This window comes from Nerophis ophidion, linkage group LG06 (genome assembly GCF_033978795.1).
Source record: "Nerophis ophidion isolate RoL-2023_Sa linkage group LG06, RoL_Noph_v1.0, whole genome shotgun sequence".
NCBI classification, from domain to species: domain Eukaryota; kingdom Metazoa; phylum Chordata; class Actinopteri; order Syngnathiformes; family Syngnathidae; genus Nerophis; species Nerophis ophidion.
Window position 1 is genome coordinate 49,625,880 of NC_084616.1, and position 15,646 is coordinate 49,641,525.

General features: G+C 42.7%; 1 protein-coding gene across 1 annotated transcript in view; it reads left to right on the forward strand.

The window, feature by feature from the left end:
- The window catches only part of LOC133554867 (membrane-associated guanylate kinase, WW and PDZ domain-containing protein 3), a 117,366-nt gene that overhangs the window by 54,725 nt on the left and 46,995 nt on the right, over positions 1–15,646 (forward strand). Inside the window, exon 4 of the mRNA XM_061904103.1 lies at positions 12,621–12,740. Within this exon, the coding sequence (XP_061760087.1) occupies positions 12,621–12,740 (120 nt within the window). The remainder of the gene's footprint in view (positions 1–12,620; positions 12,741–15,646) is intronic.

Consider the following 15,646-nt stretch of genomic DNA (forward strand, 5'->3'; position numbering starts at 1 on the left):
TTAGTAGTAGTTGATGTTACTGTTGAAACGTTGTGTTGCATCTGTTAACTGAATGCGCTGCTGTATACTTAAAATTACCAAAATATGTGAATATTCAATATTATTATGAATGTGCCGGATACTACATTATACATATACTTACTGTGCATATAAAATGTCTGTGGAGGATTTTGGATGTTTTTCAGAGCACTTTTTGGCAGAACAGAGCGAATCCCATTAACTGGTTCAATCCCCACCTAGTACCAACCTCGTCACGTCCGTTTTGTCCTGAGCAAGACACTTCACCCTTGCTCCTGATGGGTGCTTGTTAGCGCCTTGCATGGCAGCTCCCTCCATCAGTGTGTGAATGGGTAGATCTGGAGGTACTGTCAAAGCGCTTTGAGTACCTTGAAGGTAGAAAAGCGCTATACAAGTACAACCCATTTATCATTTATTTAACTGCGTTGTTAGCCAACTAGTACTTGCCGTATGTTACAAATAATAAAAAATAAATACATTTGTATGTGTTCCTGTCTCACATTAGGATTGTGAATGTTAGGCAAAATTCCCAAAAAATACATTTCCTCAATAAGATAAACTGATGCTAAAATACATTAATTTCTGTGGCGACAGTTTATATTTTCACCAAACTGAGTTTATTCTCAGAGGCTGTCTCCCCATTTCAGTCTTCACCCTGCAGTGCTCAAGGCTGTGACTTTTTTGGTCGGATGATTGTAAAGCTGCATGAACTATCTTGTGTATAAGCCCCCTGAGAGAGAGGGCGTGCATGCAGTTTAATTTTGATGCTCATAAATGAAATCATGTACAATGGCAGCCAAAGGCAGCTAGTTGAAGTACATCTGTTGCTATCTTAATCTCCTCTAACATGACGTCACTGGGAACGGCCAGAGGATATAACAGCAGAGTTGGGTTTTATCTCCTTTTTTTCCCACATTTAGCTTGCCAGCCTACACCTGTTTTTTTCCCTCCTCTTTAAGTGGACAAGACAGAACAACTAGTGTGTCAGTGGTCTTAACCTTTCTGTGGTAACGTAGAGTATCTGATAATCCTCGGCGTCAGAACAGGAAGTAGGTCATGTGAAGCAGTCCCCTACACGACGCATCATCTCTGCTGACGTACAACACACACTCTTCTTACTTTCTAAACACATTACTTTGAAGCAACATATTAGGAAGGACCAAACAAAGGTTGGGCCCTCCTCCACATGCTGACCCTTCACCTCTGAATGCTTTTATTTAGTGACAAGGCGGAAAGCTGAGCCCCCGAGTGTGTAATCCTCTGATCTGTTGAGATGACACTGTAAGATTCTGTTGTTGGATGCTCCCCTGATTCCGAGACACCTTGGAAACTTTTGCGTCTTCTTGTAGAACGCTCATAATGATGTAAAATGGACTTAGTTTTTCCCTGAGGATGCTGCTGAAGAGGATTCATCGCTGGCTCATTGTGGCCCCCTTCAGGACCTTCTGTACGTTCTTCCTATTTTAGTACATGTTTAATTCTGTGTTTTTCTAAGACACTGGACTGGACTACGTGGCTTTTTCGGAAAAATAAATACATCCAGGCTTCAGTAATGAGATTCTTCAAATAATGTTTTTTTTTCTGCTAAAACTGTGGTTGTATACCTTTGTGCTATTTTTAAGGAGCATCTCGTTTCTTGAAAGCTTGTCATGACACAATGTTCTTTGATGTCAGAGCTGCCATCGTTACAAAGTCTCTGTGGAGATGTCTGTGCATAAAAATGAAAATGAATGATGGATTTAAGTAAATACATAGTAAACTATCAATAATCGAGAGGGGGGATTAAGATAAAAACACGTGTGAAAATGGGCTGTCTGCACTCTAAAGTGCATCATGATATTGATGGACAAAGGGAGGATGTTAACTGACAAGATACAGCAAAAAGCTGTAATGTACTATCACTTGGCCTGTCGAAAATATTTCATTAATTATACTTAAACACACTTTCATGTTTTGTTTTTTTTTGTCCTGTCCAGCTACTCAGGCAAATCATATTGTTGATGTAGATGCCCATATTTGCTGGACAGACTTAGTTTACGAAAAATAAGTGTGGGATACTTCTCTTGTTGCCTTATTTGTATCTGACTGTATTAAATGGGTTTGTATTGTTGTTTGGTGCTGCCGTAACGCAGCAGGAGGGACTTAGACAAACTTTACTAATCCGCATAGGAAGTTGCTTAAAATGCAGATAAATCCATCATAATTATTAATTTGTTTAAAACTTATAAACGCCACTGACCCACCACAGAATGACTGAAAATCCCCGAAACGTCTATGGCAACACATTTCTGTCGCATATGCACAAATGGGCGGCAGTGACAGACTGTAGAACCAAACAAGTCAATATGGAAGGCAATGATCAGCACCTTGTCTTCTTGATGGAAAATTTGAGTATAGATAAAAACGGAAGAGTTGACCAACATAAAGTTCACTATATTGCCAAAACTATTTGGCCATCTGCCTTGATTCATATGTAAACTTGAAATGCCATCCCATTCCTAACCCATAGGGTTCAATATGATGTTGGTCCACCTTTTGCTGCTATTACAGCTTCAACTCTTCTGGGAAGGCTGTCCACAAGATTGGGGAGTGTGTTTATAGGAATTTTAGATCATTCTTCCAAAAGTGCATTGGTGAGGTCACACACTGATGCTGGTCGAGAAGGCCTGTCTTTGGTCTCTGTTCTAATTCATCCCATAGGTGTTCTATCGGGTTCAGGTCAGGACTTTGTGCAGGCCAGTCAAGTTCATCCACACCAGACTCTGTCATCCATTTTTATGGACCTTATTTTGTGCACTGGTGCACAGTCATGTTGGCAGAGGAAGGGGCCCGCTCCAAACTGTTCCCACAAGGTTGGAAGCATGTTTTGGCATCCTGGAGCATTCAAAATTCTTTTCACTGGAACTAAGGGGCCAAGCCCAACTACTGAAAAACAACTCCACATCATAATTCCTCCTCCACCAAATTTCACACTGGACACAATGCAGTCCAAAATGTAGTGTTCTCCTGGCAACTTCCAAACCCAGACTCATCCATCAGACTCCCAGATGGAAAAACATGATTCATCACTGCTCTAGTCCAGTGGCGACGTGTTTTACACCACTGCATCCAACGCTTTGCATTGGACTTGGTGAAGTATGGCTTAGATTCAGCTGCTCGGCCATAGAAACCCATTCCATGAAGCTCTCTGTGTACTTTGCGTGGGCTACTTGGAAGGTCACATGAAGTTTGGAGCTCTATAGCTACTGACTGTGCAGAAAGTCGGCGACCTCTTTGCACTATTCGCTTCAGCATCCACTGACTCCTCTCTGTCGGTTTACGGGGCCTACCATTTTGTGGCTGAGTTGCTGTTGTTCCCAAACTTTTCCATTTTTATATAATAAAGCCCACAGTTGACTTTGGAATATTTAGGAACGAGGAAATTTCACGACTGGATTTGTGGCACCGGTGGCATCTTATGACGGTTCCACGCTGGAAATCACTGAGCACCTGAGAGCGACCCATTTTTTCACAAATGTTTGTAGACACAGTCTCCATGCCTAAGTGCTTGGTTTTATACACCTGTGGCCGGGACAAGTGATTAGGACACCTAATTGTGATCATTCAGATGGGTGACCAAATACTTTTGGCAATATAGTGTATTTACATAAATAATTTTGTATTCACCAAATCACTTGCATCTATCACACAATATTAACACAAAGGTAGTAACAAATCCACATTTAATATGAATAAATGTTTGATTAGATATTTTTTTGTTAGCATGAACCTGATATGAAAGGTGTTTAATAAACATGCCAAAGTGACAGTTTGCAACTTTCTTTGAATTCGAATTGATCAACACCACATGTTAAAGAAAATTATATATTTTTTATAATGTCTAATTATATCGAATAACTATTGTTTGTCACTGTCACTCACAACTGTTTTGTGCACACATACATTCCCGAATCTTGTCTATATACACAAAAGTAGTCCAAGAGGAGCAAGTAAAATGTTGTTGTTCTGATAGAATATTAAAAGCCTACTGAAATTAGATTTTCTTATTCAAACGGGGATAGCAGGTCCATTCTATGTGTAATACTTGATCTTTCGCGATATTGCCATATTTTTGCTGAAAGGATTAAGTAGAGAACATCCAGAATAAAGTTCACAACTTTTGGTCGCTAATAAAAAAGCCGTGCCTGTACCGGAAGTACAAATGTGCGCGTGACGTAACGGGTTGTGGAGCTCCTCACATCCTCACATTGTTTACAATCATGGCCACCAGCAGCGAGAGCAATTCGGACCGAGAAAGCCACGATTTCCCGATTAATTTGAGCGAGGATGAAAGATTTGTGGATGAGGATAGTGAGACTGAAGGACTAGGAAAAAAAAAAAAGACAGGGCAGTGGGAGCGATTCAGATGTTATTAGACACATTTACTAGGAAAGTTCTGGAAAATCCCTTATCTGCTTATTGTGTTACTAGTGTTTTAGTGAGATCATACAGTCGTACCTGAAAGTCTTAGGGGTGTGGCCACGGGTGTGGTGACCGCCAGTGTCTCTTAGGGAAGCCACGTTTCTGGACGAGGCGAAGCGAAGGCAGCCGATCGGGCCGGGCTGGGCTTTTTTTTTCTCCTCCATGGTGGAAGCATCCCACGTTCTGGGGCGGACGGTCAGAGGAGGCAAGAGAGTCCGCAGCTGCCTCTTTGACAGGTGCACGAGGAACGACGCAAGCTCTACTCATGTCTACGGTAACAGCCGACTTATTACCACAATTTTGTCACCGAAACCTGCCGGTTGACATGTGGTAAAGAACCATGCTCGCTTGACCGCCCTGTTCCATAGTAAAGCTTCACCTATGGGAGTGTAAACAAGGAAACACCGGCTGTGTTTGTGTTGCTAAAGGCAGCTGCAATACACCGCATCCCACCTACATCTTTCTTCTTTGACGTCTCCATTATTAATTGAACACATTGCAAAAGATTCAGCAACACAGATGTCCAGAATACTGTGTAATTATGCGATTAAAGCAGACGACTTATAGCTGGGATCGGGCTGGAGCAAAATGTCTGCTACAATCCGTGACGTCACGCGCACGCGTCATCATACCGCAACGTTTTAACTTTGTGCGAAATTTAAAATTGCGATGTAGTAAACTAAAAAGGCTGTATTGGCATGTGTTGCAATGTTAAGATTTCACCATTGATGTATAAACTATCAGACTGCGTGGTCGGTAGTAGTGGGTTGTAGTCGGCCTTTAAATTAGCGACCTCTAGGCACCGACTTAAAGAAGCCACTATTGGTGTGACGTCATCGACAAGACTTGAAACAATTTCCCAGCAGAGACCGTTTGGATAAAGTCATATAAAACTATTACTTTGATTTATCAATTGCATGTATTTGTCACCCTCAATGATTACTTCAAAACTAATATACTGTACAACCCCTGGAAAATATTATGGTATCACCAGTCTTGAAGGATGTTCATTTAGTGGTTTAGTAGAAAATAGACATGACACACAACGATAGTCATTTCAAATGTCATCTCTCCGGATTTAAGAAACAAATAAATCAAGAATATAAATTGTGGTGGTCAGTTACAGTTTCAATTTTAGATCAAGCAGTGTAAACAACTTGTAAATTCACTCAATTCTGAGCCCAAAAAATTATGGAATTATGAAAAACAAACAAACAAACAAAAAATACTGCAACACAACACGACTATTACTTTGCTGCACTTTTTTGGCTTTTATAACAGCTTGTGGTCTTCTATGCATGGACTTAACGAGTGACAAGCAGTACTCTTCATCAATCTTTCTGTAAATTTCTCTGCTTGCTGTTGTCAGATCAGCTTTGTAGTTTGGAGTCTTTTCGTGGACCGTTTTCTTCAATTTCTACCACAAATTTTCAACTGGATTGAGATCCAGACTATTCGCAGGCTATGATATTGACATCATGTTTCTTTCTTCAAGGAAAGTCAGTTGTTGCTCTATGACAAAATGCATTTTCATCTTGAAAATGATATCATAATCCCCAAACATCCTTTCAATTGAACCTTCCATGTTGTTTGTACCAGATTTCAGTCACAGCTCACTGTGAACAATCAACATCGTTTGCAACATTGCGTGTACCTTCTTGAGGAAGTTTGATAATCTCCTCCTTTGTTTAAGTTAACATCTCTTGCGTTGGAGCCATGATTCATATAAATCAACCTGGTGCAACAGCCCTCCAAGGAGTGAACACTCCTTTTTAACTGCGGACTAACTAACACATTTAATCTAATGCGGATGTTAGCTTTGGAAATAAAAATTAAATGGTTGATTCCATAATTGTTTCCTCAGATTTGAGTGATTCCATAATTTGTTCACTCAGCTTGATCCAAAAATTAAACTGTTACTGACTACCTAATTTATATTCTAATTTAGTTTTATGTTTCTTGAAGGTAGAAAGTGGCCATTTGTAATGACTATGCATTTTTTAAATAGTTTTGTGTCATGTCTGTTATCGGCTCCTTTTCAAAATAAAACAAAAAAAACAGCTGAAAGAACATTTTTCCAGGGGGTCTAGGTAACATTATAAGCGGAAAATAAATATAAAACATCCCCAATTCCAGACTTCCCTGCTCTTCCATAACCTCTTCCATAGACACCCAAGTCATAGTTTCCTCACACTCTTTTAGCCTGTCCTCAAGCATCTTGAAGAAAATACTAGCAGCTTACATTTTTTCCGCTTTTTTTCTCTGTTCTTCCGCAGTTTCTGAATCAGTCTTTCTTCACTCCAAATTGCTACTCATTTTTGGGATCGCATTTGACTCCAATCAATCAATCAATGTTTACTTATATAGCCCTAAATCACTAGTGTCTCAAAGAGCTGCACAAACCACAACACAAACCATTACGACATCCTCGGTAGGCCCACATAAGGGCAAGGAAAACTCACACCCAGTGCGACGTCGGTGAAGATGATGACTATGAGAAATCTTGGAGAGGACGAAAGCAATGGATGTCCAGCGGGTCTAACATGATACTGTGAAAGTTCAATCCATAATGGTATTTAAAATGTTTTCTATAGAAATATCCACTAAAATCCTGGTTTTTGAAGTCAGAATCATTAAAATTATATCTGCAAATTGTACTCCTCTTTGCTAGGGCCGTCCAATTTTTTTGTCAGGGGGGATCCACACGCATAATCCCATCATTTGAAAATGACTGCAGGCTAATCTTTCTTTGCCTGCACTGCTACAACCTGGGACAGTACATCTGTCAGACATATTTGATATTTCCTTCAAATTCTGTATGAAAATAACAAATTCTGGATGAAGATGCTACAATACCAAAATATACTACACAATATGACATTGCGTCCAGTATTTTGTAGGTGACGTCAGCAGGCTTTTAACTCGATGTTTGGAGTTAAAAGTGGGCTTTCCAAAATGTGCTAAATTCAATAAAACACGCCTAAAATCCCTACTGTGTCTAGTTTGGGGGATTCTACCTGTAGACTTATGTTTTAGGTAAATATATGTGAAATAAGTGCCAATGTTATCAGCATTAGAAGGGCCCTTTAATGTTTCAAACAGTCACTTTAAGTGCGTTTATATTCCGTTCTTTTTTTTTAAATTTCTTGTTCATGCAAGTGTTGTGTTTCCCTCTTGTTTTCATGTGTTATTATATTTTTTTGCCTTTTGGTCCGGGACCCTTTGGGACTGTGTGACAAGGGGTGGCACTTTCGTGACCTCTGTGGTGCTTTTTTTGTGGACTTTTGGATCTGCCTCCCGGGAGCCTTTTGGCCATGGAGACCAGCTGCTGGGTGTCTGCCACATCGGAGTCGGTTTGGAGGGACTGGAGGAGATGCGGATGAGGGGACAGGGCTGCGGAGCTGGCACTGAGCGCTGGGACGGAGAGGCTTCGCGGTGTCTTGGCTGAGTGAGCAGGTGTCGGACACGTCAGTCTCCTTGGACGTATCATCGCTCATCCATGCGGACTGGACACTGGCCAAGAGTGGAGTCGGCTGTCTTGGTTGCTTTGATGGGTCTGCTCCTGTCTTTGGCCATGCTCCCTCCACCCTAGCGGATGATGGCGTGGAACACCGCAGAGGCCACCGCAGTGGATATGTTTCTTTTACTTTTTATTCATAGCTGTATGTAGAAGTGTCTGGTTGTATCTTCTGCTTTAATGTCTTTAATGTCCTCTGTGTTCTTTGATGTTTGATGTTTCCCTCTTACACACATGTAAGAGGGATGTGTACTATGGCAATGAATTGTTGTTTTTTTCCCTTGGCCTCAGTCTGCACCCCCTCTCCAGGGCCCAGGCTAAGACTGATTTTTTAAATCTTTTTTTAATCTTCTATTTTTTTTCTCCCATTCCCTCCCCCCCTGTTTACCTGTATCTCATCTTTTTTGTAAGGGGCGCTGGAAGCCGGCCGATCCGTCAGCGATCCTGTTCTGTCTCCCTGTAATGTTTGTTTGATCTTGAATGGGATTGTGCTGAAAAAGTAATTTACCCTGAAGGAACTCTCCTGACAGAATAAATAAAGTACTATCTAATCTAAATGAAATTCGATTACAAAATAGATTAAAAACAAATTATATCTAATAGTGATTATTCAAAATGAATCCACAGCAATTCGGAGATGGATCTGATTAAATATTGTAATCATTGGACAGCACTCATTTTCAGTCAAGCTTGTTTTAGCTTTACTGGTTGTTTCCTTCCCGTGCCTTTCTCCTGTAAAATAGATTCTCAGAAACTCACGTCACTCTCACAGTAGCATTTGTTTGTGTGCCCAGGGCTAATTCAGAAGCAACGTCATCGTTTCAAGGCTCTCGGCGTCTCCCTCTCCCCACAAAAGACTTCAGTAATTGCAGTCACAGATAAGAATCATCATCATTTAGTTATTTTGGTATGCTGGCTCCGTCACTGTGTGTGTGTGTGTGTGTGTGTGTGTGTGTTTGTGTCTGAGAGAGAAAGTATGTGGCCTTTTCAACATCATTAGCGGTTTGTGTGCCGTGATCTTGACAGACAGCTTTGTCTAGCCGTTGATAGGGACTTTTGTTTAATTACATGCTCCATCTTTATCTCACTCCAGTCCAGAGGGGGTTGAGAGTGAGACACCTACAGGGACAGCCAAGGAACAAGGAAGATGTCAATAATCATCTTGCCTCGTCCCCCAACCCCCTGGGCATGTCATCTATATCTCTTTGGAGGCTGCATAGATAATGATTACCAACCTCACGCCGTATCAGCTGGAGACATTTTGAATGCCCGCAGGCGAGGTGCAGAATTACTCACATGTCAGGTGTCATCATGAGATGTGATGTCGGAGCATAAAGGTAGAAGGACACAAACCTCAAATCTCTTCCGTTATTTGTGGAAAGCGCATATGGTTGTCACTTTTGACCAGCAGAAAATAACCTTGCCGCACTCTGTGGGGAACATGCCGATAGACAAGTCAGATTGCAAATATAATTGGCTACATTATCAGCAGGTGGATCAGGCAGAGTGTTAATAAGCCTGAAGGAGAGGTTCAGATTGAGATCATGTACGCTTTGTGTTGCGTCTGTCTCTCCTCCTTCCCTCAGTAACTCCATTCTCTCCTGCTTTCTGACTTCTCCTTGAGTGAGACCTCTGTTACATGGTAACGGAATGCGGCATGCAAATGTGGCTCTATTACAGGGCTGTCAAATATGCGGCCCGGATCAGGCCCACAAACAGGTTCAATCCGGCCCACAAGATGAGTTTGCTAAGTGTAAAATTGAATTGCATTTGTAAATTAAAGAAACAGCTGTTCTAAATGTAGCAGTAGCAAATCTGTTAGGCAAGCTAATGTCACGGACTCGCATGACTGCGGTAGTTTTGACCCCAAGATTCAGGAGACAAGAGACCTGCAGGTAAGCCACAGCTTTAATTATATTCAACCGAGAGACGAGCAGGCATGCACACAGCATGCAGCTAAAAGTCAATCAATCAATCAATCAATAGAATTTAATTTATATAGCCCTAAATCACAAGTGTTTCAAAGGGTTGCACAAACCACAACGACATCCTCGATAGAGCCCACATAAGGGCAAGGAAAAACTCACCCCAGTGGGACGTCAGTGACAGTGACAATAATGACTATGAGAAACCTTGGAGAGGACCGCATATGTGGGCAACCCCCACCCCCTAAGGGACCGAAAGCAATGGATGTTGAGCGGGTCTAACATGATATTGTGAAAGTCCAATCCATAATGGATCTAAAATAACGGTGAGAGTCCAGTCCAAAGTGGATCCAATATAGTAGCGAGAGTCCCGTCCAAAGTGGAGCCAGCAGGAAACCATCCCAAGCGTAGGCGGATCAGCAGCGCAGAGATGTGCCCAACCGATACACAGGCGAGCGGTCCATCCTGGGTCCTGACTCTGGACAGCCAGTACTTCATCCATGGCCAAGGGAGAGGGGGACAGAAGAGAAAAAGAAAAGAAATGGCAAATCAAATGTTCTAAAAAAGGGGTCTATTTAAAGGGTAGAGTATACAAATGAGTTTTAAGATGAGACTTAAATGCTTCTACTGAGGTAGCATCTTGAACTGTTACCGGGAGGGCATTCCAGAGTACTGGAGCCCAAATGGAAAACGCTCTATAGCGCTCAGACTTTTTTTGGGCTTTGGGAATCACTAATAAGCCGGAGTCCTTTGAACGCAGATTTCTTGCCGGGACATATGGTACAATACAATCGGCAAGATAGGCTGGAGCTAGACCGTGTAGTATTTTATACGTAAGTAGTAAAACCTTAAAGTCACATCTTAAGTGCACAGGAAGCCAGTGCAGGTGAGTTAGTATTGGCGTAATATGATCAAACTTTCTTGTTCTTGTCAAGAGTCTTGCAGCCGCATTTTGTACCAACTGTAATCTTTTAATGCTAGACATGGGGAGACAGAAAAATAATATGTTACAGTAATCGAGACGAGACGTAACAAACGCATGGATAATGATCTCGGCGTCGCTAGTGGACAAACTGGAGCAACTTTTAGCGATATTACGGAGATGAAAAAAGGCCGTTTTAGTAACGCTTTTAATGTGTGACTCATCACTGATGTGTGACTCATTACTCAGTAACATTTACAATCCTCGAGCCCTGACTGGAGGGCGAGGCAGGCATAAATAACATCAATCAATCAATCAATTAATCAAAGTTTATTTATATAGCCCTTAATCACAAGTGTCTCAAAGGGCTGAACACGCCACAACAAGATGCTCGGCTCAGATCCCACATCAGGGCAAGAAAAAACTCAACCCAATGGGATTACAATGAGAAACCTTGAAGCCAAACCCACCCCCCTTCCCCCCACCCCCACCACTCCCCCCGTCCTGTTGGAAATGACCAGAATCTCTTTCAATATGATTCTGGTGCATGAAAACTTTTAAAATAGCTTCTGTAGGCAGAATAAAGAATTGATTAAAAAAATGGTATACTGTAGTTAGTGTTTTGATAAATATCACTACGTGCCATGATTGCACATGACAGTTTTGGCTTTGTTTGCTATTTTTCAGAGTTTTCTATCATTTCCTGTCCTGGTGCTTCTATTTTGATTTCTTTGTCTTCTTTGCTCTGCATCCTGTGGTCCAAACCAACAACACCAACACCAGAACATAAGTCTATAATCTGTGTGTCGTTGTGTCCACTGAGCAGTTTTTGTCGCAAAATCCATTTCTTGCATGTGCCAATGCTATTCATGCTCTAGGGAAAGGGTACTCCATTAATCATTTTTATAGGCCACCTGGGTATGACTGGGCATACCAACACAATTCTGACATCACATGTGCCCCCTCCCAGGAACACAGAGAAGCTTCAGGGGGATTTTGTCTTGAGAGACAAATGACTTCAGATGAGGTGCTTGGCAGGTCAGGTTGCAAATCCAAAGGATGTTGACCAAAAGTAAACTTTGCATTGTCAGAAGCCTGGTCAAATTGAATATTCATGAAGTGGATTTTTTGGGCCTTTCTCATGTGGATCTGTAATGATGCTTTATTGTTGTTTCCTTGCTCTTTTGCAGGCCAAGGTCAATGTGAATCAATTATGATGACAGATCATTGATCATCTGAGTGCTCTGTCCTTGCAATGGCAATAGAAAGACTCTCACAGTGCCTCATTAATATTTCATTCATTTTGTATTGATCTGGCCAAAACAAAACAGCTTTGGTAAAATGCTTGCATCATCGTGATATTGCAAAAACAAAGCGTTTTTGGTCATTGACCTGGCATTGCAATAAATCAGGTCCATTCTGAATGCTTGGTGTTTTGATCATCAGTAAGTTAAGTCGGATCATAGACTAACTGTAGGGACAAAAGAAAATCAGTTTGTTTGTTTAATTTATAACGTATACACTCAGTTTGCCAACTGTGAGTGTTAGCCTTCGTGGGTCACACATATTGTCATCTTGACTATTTATAGCTTGCTGAGTTGCTATTTTGTTAAAGACTGAGCTCAGTGTCTCCGTGAAACTAATGATGATTTATGATACCCAGATACAAGCAGACGGCTTTGATTAATTGACATATCATCCACTTAAGAGCTTACAACATTTATAGCCTCCTTACGTTGATGTACGACTCATATTGCATGTGCTTTTCCTTTCCTAGGTACAACAAGACCGCCCAGAGTTGGAGAAATTTCTGGGATCGATTATAACTTTGTCTCCATCGAGGAGTTTTTTTCTCTGGAGGAATCAGGAGCACTGCTTGAGAGTGGGAAGTTTAAAGGTACACACCTACAAGATCTATTCAATTAATCATTGTTGCACATGTTCTCACAAGGATTTAGTTGGTAATCTCATAATTGCACTCAAAATGATTCCCCACTCATAAATGATCACTCTCTTTTTCTAAGTTGCAATAAAACAAAACATACTAGCTAGACTTTGACATATGTCAGAAGTTGTGCATTTTAAGGATAAATAAAATTTACGATGGGGTTTAAATCATACTTGCCAACCTTGAGACCTCCGAATTCGGGAGATCGGGGAGGGTGGGGGGCGGGGTTTGGTGGTAGCGGGAGTGTATATTGTAGCGTCCCGGAAGGGTAAATGCTGCAAGGGGTTTTGGATATTTGGTCTGTTGTGTTTATGTTGTGTTACGGTGCACATGTTCTCCCAAAATGTGTTTGTCATTCTTGTTTGGTGTTGGTTCAGAGTGTGGTGCATATTTGTAACAGTGTTAAAGTTGTTTATACGGCCACCCTCAGTGTGACCTGTATGGCTGTTGATCAAGTATGCCTTGCAATCACTTGTGTGTGTGTAAAAGCCGCATATATTATGTGATTGGGCCAACACGCTGTTTGTTTGAAGGAAAAGCGGACGTGACGACAGGTTGTTGAGGACGCCAAAGCAGTGCCTTTAAGGCACGCCCCCAATATTGTTGTACGGGTGGAAATCGGAAGAAATTCGGGAGAATGCTGGCCCCGGGAGATTTTCGGGAGGGGCGCTGACATTTGGGAGTCTCCCGGAACAATCGGGAGGGTTGGCAAGTATGGGTTGAATAATTTTGAGTGCAATTGTAACATTGGCATTGTGGCATTTTATTTCACAAATTTCATAAGGATTATTGAATAACATTATCTAGTCATTTAATGCTAGGAAATCACCTATTTGTCAATCTGTGTTTTGTAAACAAAACAAAACAAAAAAATCATATCATGCCTATTTAGGGAACAAAACATATACAGTATTCTCTTGATTAGGTGGACTTGAGCTATTTTTTTTAAGCATTAGCTAAACACTGGCAAGTTAAATATCATTCAAATGCCATCCACATCTGTGTAGTGTAGTCTTACATACATTTATGCTCGTATCAAACTGTGATATTTCCCATAAAAAAAAAAAATTACTATTTTAAAATTATGACACTGGGAATGTCTGGCAGAGTCTCCTGTCAGAGAGAGTTTCTATTCCCACCGCGGGAAAAACTTTGAACATGTCACGAGGGAGGTGCTGGATATTGAGTCCGAGTGGACCATGTTCTGCACCTCTATTGTCGAGGCGGCTGACTGGAGCTGTGGCCGCAAGGTAGTTGGTGCCTGTCGTGGCGGTAATCCTCGAACCCGTTGGTGGATACCGGCGGTGAGGGATGCCGTCAAGCTAAAGAAGGAGTCCTATTGGGTTCTTTTGGCTCATAGGACTCCGGAGGCAGTGGACAGGTACCGACAGGCCAAGCGGTGTGCAGCTTCAGCGGTCGCAGAGGCAAAAACTCGGACATGGGAGGAGTTTGGAGAAGCCATGGAAAACGACTTCTGGACGGCTTCGAAGCGATTATGGACCACCAACCGCCGCCTCAGGAAGGGGAAGCAGTGCACTGTCAACACCATGTATGGTGCGGATGGTGTTCTGCTGACCTTGACTGCGGATGTTGTGGATCGGTGGAAGGAATACTTCGAAGACCTCCTCAATCCCACCAACACGTCTTCCTATGACAAAGCACTGCGTGGGGAATCTGTGGTGGGCGCCTATTTCTGGGGCTGATGTTGCAGAGGTAGTTCAAAATCTCCTCGGTGGCAAGGCCCCGGGGTTGGATGAGATCTGCCCGGAGTTCCTTAAGGCTGTGGATGCTGGTCTGGTTGACAAGACTCTGCAGCATGGCATGGACATCGGGGACGGTACCTCTGGATTGGCAGACCGGGGTGGTGGTCCCTCTCTTTAAGAAGGGGGACTGGAGGGTATGTTCCAACTATCGTGGGATCACACTCCTCCCGGTAAGGTCTATTCAGGTGTACTGGAGAGGAGGCTACGCCGGATAGTCGAGCCTCGGATTCAGGAGGAACAGTGTGGTTTTCGTCCTGGTCGTGGAACTCTGGACCAGCTCTATACTCTCGGCGGGGTCCTTGAGGGTGCATGGGAGTTTGCCCAACCAGTCTATATGTGTTTTGTGGACTCGGAGAAGGCATTCGACCGTGTCCCCCGAGAAGTCCTGTGGGGAGTGCTCAGAGAGTATGGGGTATCGGACTGTCTGATGGTGGCGGTTCGCTCCCTGTACGATCAGTGTCAGTGCTTGGTCCGCATTGCCGGCAGTAAGTCGGACATGTTTCCAGTGAAGGTTGGACTCCGCCAAGGCTGCCCTTTGTCACCGCTTCTGTTTATAACTTTTGTGGACAGAATTTCTAGGCGCAGTCAAGGCGTTGAGGGGTTCCAGTTTGGTGGCCACGGGATTAGGTATCTGCTTTTTGCAGATGATGTGGTCCTGATGGCTTCATCTGGCCGGGATCTTCAGCTCTCACTGGATCAGTTCGCAGCCGAGTGTGAAGCGACCGGAATGAGAATAAGCACCTCCAAGTCCGAGTCCATGGTTCTCGCCCGGAAAAGGGTGGAGTGCAATCTCCGGGTTGGGGAGGAGACCCTGCCCCAAGTGGAGGAGTTTAAGTACCTCGAAGTCTTGTTCACGAGTGAGGGAAAAATGGATAGTGAGATTGACAGGCGGATCGGTGCAGCGTCCTCAGTAATGCGGACGTTGTATCCATCCGTTGTGGTGAAGAAGGAGCTGAGTCTGAAGGCAAAGTTCTCAATTTACCGATCGATATACGTTCCCATCCTCACCTATGGTCATGAGCTTTTGGTCATGACCGAAAGGACAAGATAACGGTACAAGCGGCCGAAATGAGTTTCCTCCGCCGGGTGGCG